Source organism: Mustela nivalis (genome assembly GCF_964662115.1).
Source record: "Mustela nivalis genome assembly, chromosome: 10".
In the NCBI taxonomy this organism is placed as follows: domain Eukaryota; kingdom Metazoa; phylum Chordata; class Mammalia; order Carnivora; family Mustelidae; genus Mustela; species Mustela nivalis.
This window is the reverse complement of record NC_139029.1, coordinates 53,413,654-53,426,663: the sequence shown is the minus strand read 5'-3', so window position 1 is coordinate 53,426,663 and position 13,010 is coordinate 53,413,654. Positions and strand designations below refer to the sequence as shown.

At 41.0% G+C, this 13,010-nt stretch overlaps 1 protein-coding gene across 14 annotated transcripts in view; it reads right to left on the bottom strand.

Annotated features, from left to right (window-relative positions):
• IL12RB2 (interleukin 12 receptor subunit beta 2) overlaps positions 1-13,010 on the bottom strand; it is an 80,987-nt gene that overhangs the window by 3,320 nt on the left and 64,657 nt on the right. For 11 of the 14 annotated variants that reach the window (XM_082686424.1, XM_082686416.1, XM_082686428.1 and 8 more), the window contains 5 exons: positions 12,829-12,927; positions 12,580-12,738; positions 7,905-8,042; positions 4,876-4,966; positions 1,965-2,064 (listed from right to left, as the gene is read on the bottom strand). In XM_082686424.1, the coding sequence (XP_082542550.1) occupies positions 1,965-2,064; positions 4,876-4,966; positions 7,905-8,042; positions 12,580-12,738; positions 12,829-12,927 (587 nt within the window). Of the gene's footprint in view, positions 1-853; positions 1,028-1,964; positions 2,065-4,875; positions 4,967-7,904; positions 8,043-12,579; positions 12,739-12,828; positions 12,928-13,010 lie in introns of those variants that run through there. The other 3 variants (XM_082686420.1, XM_082686421.1, XM_082686426.1) reach the window with 2 other exon arrangements.

Genomic DNA, 13,010 nt, shown 5'->3' with positions numbered 1-13,010 from the left:
AAAGGAGATCTTTTAGAGTATGTAATATAATGGCAGGTAGCACATCCTACTTGTATATGAATCCAGGATCCACCATTTACTAGCCAACTAGTGTTAGGCAAGTTACTTAGTCTTCTGTGCCTCAATTTTCTCATCTGAGAAGTGAGGATAAAAATAATACAACCTCAAAAAAAAAAAAAAAACTATAAAGCTGTTGTATGGATTAGATTTTAATGCGTGAAAGAGGTTTTTAAAGTACCTGGCATAGAAAAGCTATATGGCTATATATATATATATATATATGCCTTATTTTTTCATGCTTGGCTTTTTGCACTTTGCAGATACTGTGTTTTTTTGCAAAATGAAGTTTTGTGGTAACCCTGCTTCAAACAGGTCTGCTGGCATCATGTTTCTAACAGCATTTGTTCACTTTGTGTCTCTGCATCACATTTTTATAATTCTTGGAACATTTCAAACTCATTATTATATTTGTTATGGCGATTTATGATCAGTGATTATGACTTGCAGAAAGCTCAAATGAGGATTAGTGTTTTTTAGTAATAAAGTATTTTTTTAATTAAGGTATGTATATTGTGTTTTTAGACAATGCACTGAACACTTAATAGGCTACAGTATAGGATAAATAATAACTTTTATGAGAAACCTAAAAATTCATTTGACTTTATTGCAATATTCACTTTATTGAAGTGGTTCACAATCAAAGCAATAAATCAGAGGTATGCCTGAATATATGTATATGTAAACATATGAATATATTATTTAATAATACAATTATATACTGTATTATATATAATACAGTATGTATATGACATATATATATAATTAAATATATGTCTACCTATATAAAAGCTACTGTTGTTATTATTGTTCTTGCTATTGAAACTTAACAGGGACAAAATTCCTCAATAGTGAAAGATGTCAGGTGTGAGTCTTCCTGGGAAGAACCACCTTTGCCTTGCATGATCCATGTGCCTTAACGTGACATCTTCATCCTCATAACAGTTTACATGGGAGATACTGTCAATTCCTGTTTTACAGAGGATGAAACTAGGGCTCAATATCATCAGGACAGTTGCCCAAGCACAATCCACCATAATAAGTGGCAAAGGTGGGGTTTGCACCCAAACTTTATTTCAAAGGCACTAACAGCAGTGACTTCAGTTCTCATTGAGGCAGACATGGCTGAAACCTGCTCTCTCCCTGAGCAACAGCTGGTACCACTGGCTTCTGGCTTGAGGAAGGGTGTGGATGAGAGAATGCACTGTGTAACTGAGAAGAATCTTGGAGGAGAATGGTTATGAGGTGCAAGGAAGAGGGTGGGCTGCCAGGGTCCTGGGCAAGAATGCTGGCATACCGCCTTCCTCCTCTTTGCTTCCCTGAAATGCACAGTCTTGCTCCATGTTCAGATGCCTCCAACTCCTAGAACCCCCACCCAAGATGGCCATCTTGCCCACAGTGAGCTATTCTTACCTCCTTGGGCCGTGCGGCAGTGCGGCCTTTAGTCTCTGCTCTCCTATCTACCAGCCGAGCAACCTCTCCTTCTTTAAAACCTTTTCCTTACACAATGGAATGACTTACTGGCTTCCTGCCAACACCAAAATAGTCTGAGCTCTATTTATCTGTTCTATGCTCAGGACAGGAAATGTCACGGTAAAGCTCCAATTCTCTTGAATTTGGATGAGTCAGGCTAGTGCTCAGCAAAAGGCAAAAATACTTGCTTTTTAATTTTTTTGAAGTAGTTGAGGTGAGGAAGGGAACATAAGGCAGAGAGAGGAATGAAAAGCTATAGGTCTTTTAGTCTTTTCGTCATAAGCTTCAAAAATTCCTGTGCATGGGAGTGTGACTCAGTAACCTAGCACAGGGGGGTCCACCTATCCATAGGAACTAAGCACTTGGTAACTAAGAGTGGGAAGATTACATCACTGGAATCCCATCAACTCACCAGTAAGCCTTTATAACCTTACCTCCACAATGGGGTATTTCTTGGCCCAGGTGCTGTTCGCTGGGTCTGGAATTTCTTTACTACACCACTGAGGTCTGAGGGCCAAAAGGAGAACAGATACCCTATAGATAAAACAATGACATCTGGTTAAATGTGCCCACAGTGGCGTGACAGCATTGGTGCACTGATTTCATTGTAGAGGTAGTTCAGTATGGGGGTATGCAAATGAATACAATAAAGCCCTGAAGGAGAAACATGATGCATTATTCAGGGCTAGACTAGTTTTCTCTGGTTTGGGTAGATGATAGAGTTATGATGCAGCCATTTGGGGTTTGCTAAATAAACAATGAAACTTTTACTCAATGTAATGTTTAGCTGTCACTCTCCAGCCGTGCATTCATTTCACAGTGGTTAAACCCCTAATGTGTGATGAGCACATGCCACATACTGGAGATGGAATAGCAAGCAAGAAGACATGGCTCCTATCCGTGGGGAGCTTATTATTTAGGTTAGAATGTTTATAAAGTGTTCATGATAACAGGTAAACTATTATGATAAAAGTAAAAAACAACAACAACAACAAACCCTTAAAGAACAAAACAGGATACAAATGGCATAAGTAGTTTGAACATAACCAATTTTTTAAAAAATGCCCAGAAAAAAAAGCCAGAGAGAAATAATCCAAACTGTTAACAGTAGTTGTATTTGATAATTAGAAGAAATATGGGTCTTTTTTTTTTCTTTCGATCATTTCTGGGTTTTTGAAAAAAAAATTTTTTTAAGATTTTATTTATTTATTTGACAGACAGAGATCACAAGCAGGCAGAGAGGGAGAAAGAGGAGGAAGCAGACTCCCTGTTGAGCAGAGAGCCTGATGTGGGGCTTGATTCCAGGACCCTGAGATCATGATCATGACCTGAGCCGAAGACAGGCTTAACCCACTGAGCCACCCAGGTGCCCCATTTTTAAATATATTTTAAAATGTGTTCATATTACTTTTGTGACATGGAAGGAAAACATTCCTTAAACTGTTTCTTATAAATGCATGTGACTTAAATGTTTTATTTTTTAAAATTTGAAACTAATACGAAACATTTTTGAAAAATTGGCTTTAATAAGCTTTGATGTTTAATAAGAGTAGAAAGCTTCCAGGATGTTTAGTCCTTTGAAGCAAGAGATGTGCCCCTGTGACAGTTTTTCTCCAAACAAATGTGAGCAGATCATGCAGATGACGACGGTACCCAAGGGATTGGGGGTCAATAAAAACCTGGAAGGAAACAGGATCCCTAATGATTGTGTGGAGCACAGCTGCCAACCAACCTGGATGACTCACGTCAGGACTACTCTGTGGGAGAGCAATAAACTATTTTATTAAAGCCACCGATCTGGGGATTTTTTTTTTTTTTTAACAGAAAAGCCTTCACCCTAACTGATATTTCCCTGAAGAAGATGAATGTGATCCTCTTTGACTCTATTCGAATTAAACTTTTTCAAAGTCTACCTAAAGAGAACTCTGCTTTGAAGTATCTATCACACATGGGAGCTTCAATAAATGCAAAGCTTTTCAGTCAAGTTCAATGGCTATTAGAATGACTTTGAGCTTGTATTATTTTGACCTCTTCTTACTTTATACATTTGGAAAAAACTCTGTATCGAATAACTCATTAAAAATTTCTCTTTACAAAATCATACCTGTTTAAAGAAATTGTAGAAAATAGTTAAACAGGACTACAATCACCTGTTATTCTATCCTCTGTTAGAACCACCATTAACATTTTGGTGCATATCTCTGAGATAGAGAGTATTAATCACTTCCCAATACTCGACCTTCTTCCTTAGGTAGAGGACCCTGATATACTGGGATGACAATGAGCCTAGATGTAAGATGACAGTTTTAAGTTTCCTTTACCCTACCACATTCTGGCCAGTGTGGTGTAATCAAAAGTGTCCTAACTTTTTCATGTAAAGGCTCCTGAACAGGGATGTGTGGGCGCTTTCCCTCCTTCTGCCTGTAGTTGTAGAATGCAGGCATGATGACTATAGTTCCTGCAGTCATTGGACCATGAAGTGAGCCAAGGGATGAAAGCCAAGAGAGGATAGTGGCACAGAATGACAGAAAGAGCCTAGATCCCTAATTGCTACTATACCAGTCCTCAACTTAAGTTTACATCATTAACTTGGGTGAAAAACTCAGCTAGTTTAAGTCCTATAATTGGCTTTTTATGTTACATAGAACCAAATTTAATGCTAGCTGATATATCTTGCATATAGGGTGTGTGTGTGTGTGTGTACTTTTTAAAAAGTGAAAGTATGTAATTCTTTACAACCTTTTTAACATGTAATATTGCAAATATTAACCATTTAATTTTCTTCTACCTCTTTAATGGATATAATATGCCATACAGCATGAGATACAATTTGATGTAGGAAACCAGTCCCATATCACTGGGCATTTAGGTTGTTTCAAATTGTTCTCCCTTAATGAAAAATAATTCGGTGAACATATTTGCCACTAAGTATATGCATATACTTACGATACACTTGTAATAAATTTCTTCTTACAAATTGCTAGGTCATAGGTATGTTTTAATTTTTTTTAAGATTTTATTTATTGACAGCCCAAGCAGGGGAAGTGGCAAGCAGAGGGAGAAGCAGGCTTCCTACTGAGCAGGGAGCATGATGTGGGGCTCGATTCCAGGACCCTGGGTTCATGACCTGAGCTGAAGGCAGATGCTTAACTGACTGAGCTACCCAGGTGCCCCAGTATCTTTCAATTTTTTTAAATTAATATACACTGTTGTCCAAGAAAGTAGAATAAATTTAATCTGCTACCAGAAATGTTTGAGAAAACCCATTTCTCTGACCCATAGTGGCAACAGCTATTGTCATTAAAAAAACAAATTTACTGAAATTTGAAAATGTAACCAACTCACTTTTGTCGGAAGTAATGCATTGAGAAAATGCCCACTATGACGACAGCAACACAAATGCTTGGTGCCACAAACACACTCCAGTTGGCTTTACCTGAAAAGTTAGCAAACCCTGTGACTTAGTTATCTGCAATGAACATGTAAAAAGACATTTTCGTGAGCCCTCTGGCACCTACCCACCTACCCACCTACTGGATAGCCAGGCTCAAGAACAAGGTCAACTTGTTTTTGTCCCTTCAGTTGGGTAAAAGGGGCCTAAGGTTCTAAGGAAGGGGCTCCAGCCCTACAAGGGCTCCTTCCTCTAACGGGCAGAAGGAGAAGGGGGTGTGGTATACAAAGCATTGGCTGTGAACAGGGAGGCCCAAATTCTAGTCCTGGCTTTGCCACTGACAGCTATGTGATCAGTGGACTTCAGATTCTTGATCTATAAAGGTTGAATGATGACGTCTACAGGTTGCTGTGAAGATTAGAGATGGTGCATATGAAGCACATGGCGATGAGAAATGTTATGACCTATTTCACCAAGCCATTGGAAAAGCTTAATGTTTATTTTTTTTTAAGATTTTATTTATTTATTTGAAGAGAGAGATCATAAGTAGGCAGAGAGGCAGGCAGAGAGATGGGGGGGGAGGCAGGCTCCCTGCTGAGCAGAGAGCCCTATGCAGGGCTCGATCCCAGGACCCTGAGACCATGACCTGAGCCGAAGGCAGAGGTTTAACCCACTGAGCCACCTAGGCGCCCTAAGGGAAAGCCTTCTGTTTTAGTAGGGTCTTTGAAATTGTTCTGATTCCTTGCTATGACTATGCAGTTTGTAATGTGTTAGGATTCTTCATTAATTCATCCAGTTAATGAGTATTAACGCATTAAGCCCTCTTGGGTGCTGGGATGCACATATCACTAGGACATTGGCTCTGCTGTCTTAAGTCATGAATCTAGTCCAGGAGACATGTGTAAACATGTAAATAAACCATGATGCCATGGGGTATACATAAAGGCATGTACAAGGCAGTGTAGCAGGATTCAGCATGGGAAATGACATCAAGGGGAGCCCAGGGTGTTCTCCCAAAGACACAATGTGAAAAGTGACAGATCTGAAGGATGGAGCCAGCAAAGCAGACAAGTTAGGGAGGCAGACTAGACACAATTAGGCAAAGGCATGGAAAGAGCAAACAGTGTGGCACTTTCCAGCAACTACAGGTAGTCTGGTCTTGCTTTCAAGTATAAGTGATGAGCGTATGGCAGAGGATGAAGCTACACAGGTGAACAGGAGCAGATCGCGCTGGGCTTGGGGAGGGAGCAGTTTGGATTCCGGCTTAAAGGGCCTTGGGGAACCACAGGAAGTGGAATGTCAGCATGGAGCAGGGTGTCTTGCAGAAAGATTCTCCTGTTCCACAGCAGGGCATGTAGATGTGGGGACCTGGGGGAGAGAGGGTGAGCAAGGAGGGATGAGAAGCCACAGCCCTGCCAGCCCCCATGAGAGGTGTGTCACGGGGGCTGAAGGGGGCAGTGGGGGGGAGAGTTGACGCAGGCAGCTTTGCTACTCCCACCACTCAATCAGCACGATCTGACATTTCCTTAGCATCTGCCGTCCTTCCTGGGCAGATGGGACAAGTCTGGAGTACCACAAGTAGAAAGATGCTGAGTCGTTAATCCAATTAATCCCTCACAAGTTAGCTTCCATGGGAGTACTAGGAGATGGGCTTTGTCAGCTTTCCCAGTGGAGAAGTACCTGGCATAGAACAACAAAGTCCCGAATGATCAACCTAATACCCCATGTTGCAAAGCAAGAACAGCTTGTTTCATGCTTGGAGCAGATGCAGACAGGTGCTGCCAGAGAGAACAGCACAGTTTAGCCCGCAGAGGGAAGCCCATGCTAGCTAGGTCACTTATTTATGTACTCCAATTTAACTGAAGTCACTAAAATCTAAGTTTGAACTGTAGTTCTACCATTTGCCACTTCTATGACTTTGAGTAATTTTCTGTACCTTCTTGGCGTTATAAAAAGGCATCCTCATTCCATATTTCTTTATTCATTTTGAATAGAGTGCCTCCTGGTACTGTAGCCAGGTACAATCATGTAAAGCAGACACTTCATGTGGCTGTGGTCAGGATTAAATGAGTAAAAGTACGTGTTACACAGACTGAATTGTGTCCTCCCACCCCCAAAATCCTATGTTGAAGTTCTAACCTCCAGTACCTCAAAAAGTGACCGTATTTGGAAATGGGATCACTGCAGATGTAATTAGTTAAGATAAGGTCAGACTGGAGTAGGGTGGCCCTAATCCAGTATGATCAGTGTCCTTTTAAAAAAGGAAATTTGAACAAAGACACACACAAGGAGAATTCCATGTGAAGATGAAGACAACGGTCTATAAGCCAAGGAATACCAAAGACTGCCACTCAACTTGGAGGGGAGAAGCAGGGAGCTGATTCTCTCATAGCCCTCAGAAGAAACAACTCCGCCGACACCTTGAACTCAAGACTTCCACAAGTGTGAGAAAATAAATTACTATTGTTTAAGCCACTCAGTTTGTGGCCCTTTGTTACAAGAGCCCTAGCAAAATAACTACAGTATGCAAAGTACTTAACACAATGACTGCTGCATAGTAACTATCTGATATAAAGTAGCTGCTATTATTGAGATTATTCTCATTGGGCACTGGAACAGTTATTTAGTGAACAAGTACCATACTAGACCTTGAAGATAAACAGATACCAGTTCCTGCCTATTGGATTCAGAGTTTTGAATAGGGGTCAAATGTAGTGCATTATGAAGGATTATGTTGATGCATTTGGGAGGGTTTCCTGGAGGAGGAAACATTTAGACTGAGTTTTGAAAGGTAAGTAGGTACTATCTCCAAGCAAACCATGAAGTACTCCATTTAAAGGAAACAGCAAGTGCAAAGGTGTAGCAGCAAGAAGGTAACTGATGAATGAGAGAAACTCTGATCATTTCTATGCCAGACATAGTGGGAGTGTATGCCCACGTAGGGTTCCAGGGTGGACACACCATCTTTGAAGTTATTTCTTACCTTGCAGACAAAACTCCCTCTCGTTTCCTGGGGGGCTTTCCCCAGCAGCTGTCAGAGCGGTCATCCACAGGACATATGTCACTCTGGGCTGCAGGTTGTCTATTGAATGTGAATTGGGGGGTACCCTGTAGGGAATTTCTGAAAGAAGGATAAAGATAAAAGAAGAAAGACACGTATTAAAGGAAATATTTGAATGTGAGCTTTTACTTATTTTTATTGTTGTTGTTAATGCTTTATTTAATTTGAAAGAGAAAAGCACATTGCTGTTTTACAAGTACTAATTCATTAGTACTTAATACTTTGATAGGCCCTAGACACTGTCATTTGTGGCGGTCCTACTTCACAGCATACCAAAATAATTAAATATATTTTCTGTGATAAAATCTTTTGAAAGAACTTTTATCACTCTGCCTTTTTTTTTTTTTTTAAAGATTTTATTTGAAAGACTGAGCTTGTGCATGCTCAAAAGCAAGAGCCGGAAGCGGCAGAGGGAGAGGGGGAGCACACTCCTCTCTGAGCACGGAGGCCCAGGCAGGATTCCATCCCCGAGGATCATGACGTGAGCCAAAAACAGACACTTAACTGACTGAGCCATCCAGGCGCCCCTATCATTCTTCTTCTGAAATTATTTAGCTGTAATAACTCCTTTTATTTCCCATGACTATAATGTTTCCAACGTTTTTAGATATTTTTGAAAATTTGGGGGGAGGAAATTAAATACACAAATTGTTTTCAATAGAATTTTTAAGCAAGCTAAGTTTGGCAGTTAATAGACAGTTAAGTAACATTAATTTTTGTTTTTTGCTTTTTTTGGTAGATCCTGGATACTGGTCTTAATGGGTTTAATATAATGATCTGCTTTAATTTGACATAAAACCTAAAAGTGGGAGCAATGGTACTTAAATTAGATTTACTTGGTGGTGTAAGCCTAGATTATTGGTCCCTTTTGCTCTCAACACTCCTACAGAGTCTCAGCAAGGAAGATGTTGTGTTTTTTGGGCAATGCACGGATGTTGTTTTTCTCCTCCTGTAGTACACAGGCAATCTTCTCCAGTGATCTGCCGGGTGTGGATTTTAGAGTGGCTTCTCAAAAGCTGGGGATACGGGAGCAGGGTGACTAAAAGATCAAGGGCAGAACTTTGGCAGGGGTAGCCTCCTGGCTCATTCAGCAGATGCGTCTGTGCTGGTGATCAAAGTGGAAACTAGAACCCAGCACTTTGAGCCTCAACATCAGTTACCAGCTCACAAACCCCAGGGCAGGTCAGACAACACTCCTGTTTGCTAAATTTATTTCAACAGTCACAAATATTTATTGAACTTGTGCTCTTGACAAGTCACCACGTATACAAAGGCACAGAATCTTCCTCAAAGTGTTCACCATCTAGTGGGGAAAACAGACCTCTTGTATTCCCACACCCGTGTTTACTATGGGTAACCAGCAAGAAGGAGTCCTGTAATATCATGGTCACTTCACCCAAAGGGGGTGAGGCCTGAGCAGATCACGTAACAGCTGTGACTATCAGAGCACTCTCTATATTCAACATCCTGTTGAGAAAAAAGTACCATGTGGAAAATTGCAAGCCAACTCTAACCTGATGAAATTGTTTGCACAGACTTAACCAGTCTGATTGAACTCAAAAAATCTTTCCTTATTCCTAAGGCAGGGGATTAAAAAATTAATTTTGGAGAGACCTTCTGCTCATCTTGCCATAGCAAAGCATCAGGGAGCCTCAGAGTCAGCTGTCTAACTGCGTGAAAGCATCTCCAGCTCCGAGAGTGAAATGAGACCTCAGAACAGAAGGGAAGGGATTTGAATGGTTTGCTGGTCAAAGAATGGTCAAAGAAGTTTACATGCAAACATACACACACACACACACACACACACACGCACGTGCGCACGCCCGCATATATTTGAAGAACTAAAATTTTAACTCTGTGGAGGGAGCAGTGAGGTGGTTGATGGAGCCAGCAGTTTGGCTCGCAAAAGAATTTGTGTTGAGTAATGGGAGAAAGAAGTCATGCCAGAAATACTGGTTCTGCTGCCTGGTCCAGACTGTGATCTCCGGCAGAGATAAAGAGGGGCATTCAATCCATAGGGGTCTGAAATTTTAGGCTCCGGTTGTGAAACGAGGAGGCACCAGTTTAGGAAGATGGGATAGTTACCAATCTTTTGAAAGGCTGCAGGTAGGAAGGTCAAGTACTACCAGACAAAACTTAGCTGCAGTTACTGGAAACTAGTTCTAACCTGACAGTCTCCACTGGTTTAACAAGTGTGGGGCAGTATTCACTCATGTGTCAGTCAACAAATACTGTTTTTACGTACACCTCCTGTATGCCTGACAGTATGGTAGGTACAGGGAGACAATGATGAGCAAACCGCCAGGGCTTCTTCCTTCAAGATGCTTTGAAACTGTTGACAAAAACAGCCGGAAGTAACAATGCACAATGTGTGCACCGGTAGAGACATGCGTTCTTGGAACCCACGGCAGTGTTGGCATGTATCCAGTGGAGCGGCTGTGTGCCAGAATCCCCTGAGCGAGATACTAACACTGTGCAGCTGCCCCCCTCCTTTCTGCTCAAGCCGACTATGTACTCCTACTGCACTCCCCAGGCTCCCTTTGTGCTGCTGCCTGGGGCGGGTAGCACCCAACGACAGAGGACAGGGCTCCTTCCTCCTTGGTGCTCCATCTTCCTCTTCCGTTTGTGATGTCTCTTGGGCGTCTTTTTCCCATGTCCTCACTTGCTGCCCTCTACCACTATCCGGAAACTGTACTTGTGGGTCTGCCAATGATTGCTGGTTACCAAATAGAGTAGGGAGCTGTCAGTCCTTAATTCTAGCGATTACATCACTTTTGTGGACCTCTCCATCTCCCTCCGTAGACCCAGAGCTCTTGGAAGACAGGGCACAGGTCTGATTCATCACCAAGTGCTTACCGAGCAAAAGGAAAACTTATTTTAAACCGGTGTGAAGTAGAATTTTCAATCTCTACCTCCTTTCAACTTATTTTAAAATGCCCTTACATAGGGGGTGCCTGACTGGCTCAGTCCCTAGAGTGTGCCACTCTTGATCTTGGGGTCTTGAGTTGGGTGTTCAAATTACTAAATAAATAAATAAAACTTCAAATGCCCTCACATAGACTTTAGATTCATCAGATTTGTGATAGAATAAGGTAGAGATTTTCTTCAACATGTCTAAGAGTAGCTTTAAGAACCAATTGACTGTGTTTATTGTTAATAGGCATTGTGGTCTTAATTCTGCTAAAATGACAGTTGGGGGTGGGAGGAATTCTCCACATTTCAAGTGGAGAATTCCAAATGGCCCACAAAGAGGTCAATGGAGTCACCAGGTTCTGGGGTGCATTTCTGGACTGACTTATCCATATAGGCCCAGTAGGAAGCAGCTTTGTTCAGTGATAGGTTCTATTTATCAATGGTGGATTAGTTAAGTGACCGCTTGCAAGGCCTTAAAATAGAATTATATAGAGCTTTTGTTAAAAAAGAGTGATGCAAATCCATACATACTGATGTGGACTGATATATTATTGAGAGGTAAAAAGCAAGGTATAGATCAGAATATACATGATGATCCCAAATATATGCTTTAATGTGCATTAAGGTTTTTTTTTTTCTGGAAGAACATGTGAAACACTGCTATAGCCTAAGAGTGGAGGAAGAGATAATTTCCATTGTATAGCTTTCTCAACTATTTGAATGCTTTTACCATGTGCAAGGGTTATTTATATAATAAAAATAAACTAGGATTAAGTGCTAGCATTAACTAGCACTCTTAATGCTAGTTTATTTTTATTATATAAATCAATATTGAAAATCAATATTGAAAAATCAATATTGATGATCTGCTAAGGTCAAGAGAAAGGACCATCCTGTCCAATCTCCCAGGTAAAAGTCCCTCTTGCAGACAGCTCTCTGGAGCCCACATCTCAGAGTGGATTTGCTGCATTCTTCCTGGACCTAACAGTTCTCACGAAGGAATAAAAATATTGCTTCTTTATGATAAATGCTCCTGAAAGAAAGCCAGCTTGCTTATGAAATAAAAAGAAGGTCAAGCCAGGAAGGAAAAAAAAAAAAAAAAAAACCACGACTCTGAATAAATCAAAGATTAGAACATCAAATCTGGCAAGGAACTTGGAGCTGCTACATAAATGAGAGATGAAATCATCTGAGATAATGTCCCAGCCAGAATTTAATTGCTTTCGTTTTAGAGTTACAGAATAATTACAGGTCAAAAGAAGTTACTTACCCTGTATTGTATTTTACCTATTTTAAGGAGAAAATAATATGCTATGATAGTATTTGCAAATGTGAGGATTCAAAATTTCTCCCAACTCATCCCTTGCAAACCTCAAGGGTCTGCATAATAGTATTCAAGTGCTGTTACTGCTTTCTGAAATGCCGTCTCGCTATATGAGCCATTCCTAAAAGGCTAGTCCATCCCCTTCACTTCTACTTGCTGGGCACTAACATAGTCAGTCACTCTGTGTGTGTGTGTTTATATCTTTTATTTTTCTTCATTCAATTAATTTCATGGATATTTAGTAAGCACCTACTATGTGCCGCTCACAGCGCTAGTACCTGTCAGAATGCATATGCGTGATGTTACATGTCCCTGACATCTAAATGGGAAAGACACACTGCATTTGTCTCTCCCACATACCGCATACTTGAGGCTGGGAATTGGAGTCCTGTTCCTTCCAGTATATCCTGTAATGGAGGAGGCAGCCCATTTGCTCCTGGGCTGGAATTTCGTTCCATGAAATTACCATACTCCCCTTTTCCTCTGAGATGGCATTAATGTGGGGGCCACTCCGTGGTGCTGCAAAGTAGAACACAGGCGGCTTTTGTCACCCTCCAAATCCAAACTGTTGAACAAAAGCAAAATTTGGCAAAAGGTCCCAAGACTCACGTTTGTGCTTCGAGTTACCCCGGATGGAGGTGCACCCTCTCTGGTCCCCAGATATCGCACACACGCTGATTTCATAACAGTTGTAGGGTTTTATGTTCTCTGTGGGGAAAAGGGAGTTCTTATAACAGGTTTGGCATCATATGTAAGTCACTGAAGGGAGACATTTAAGTATCTGATATGGA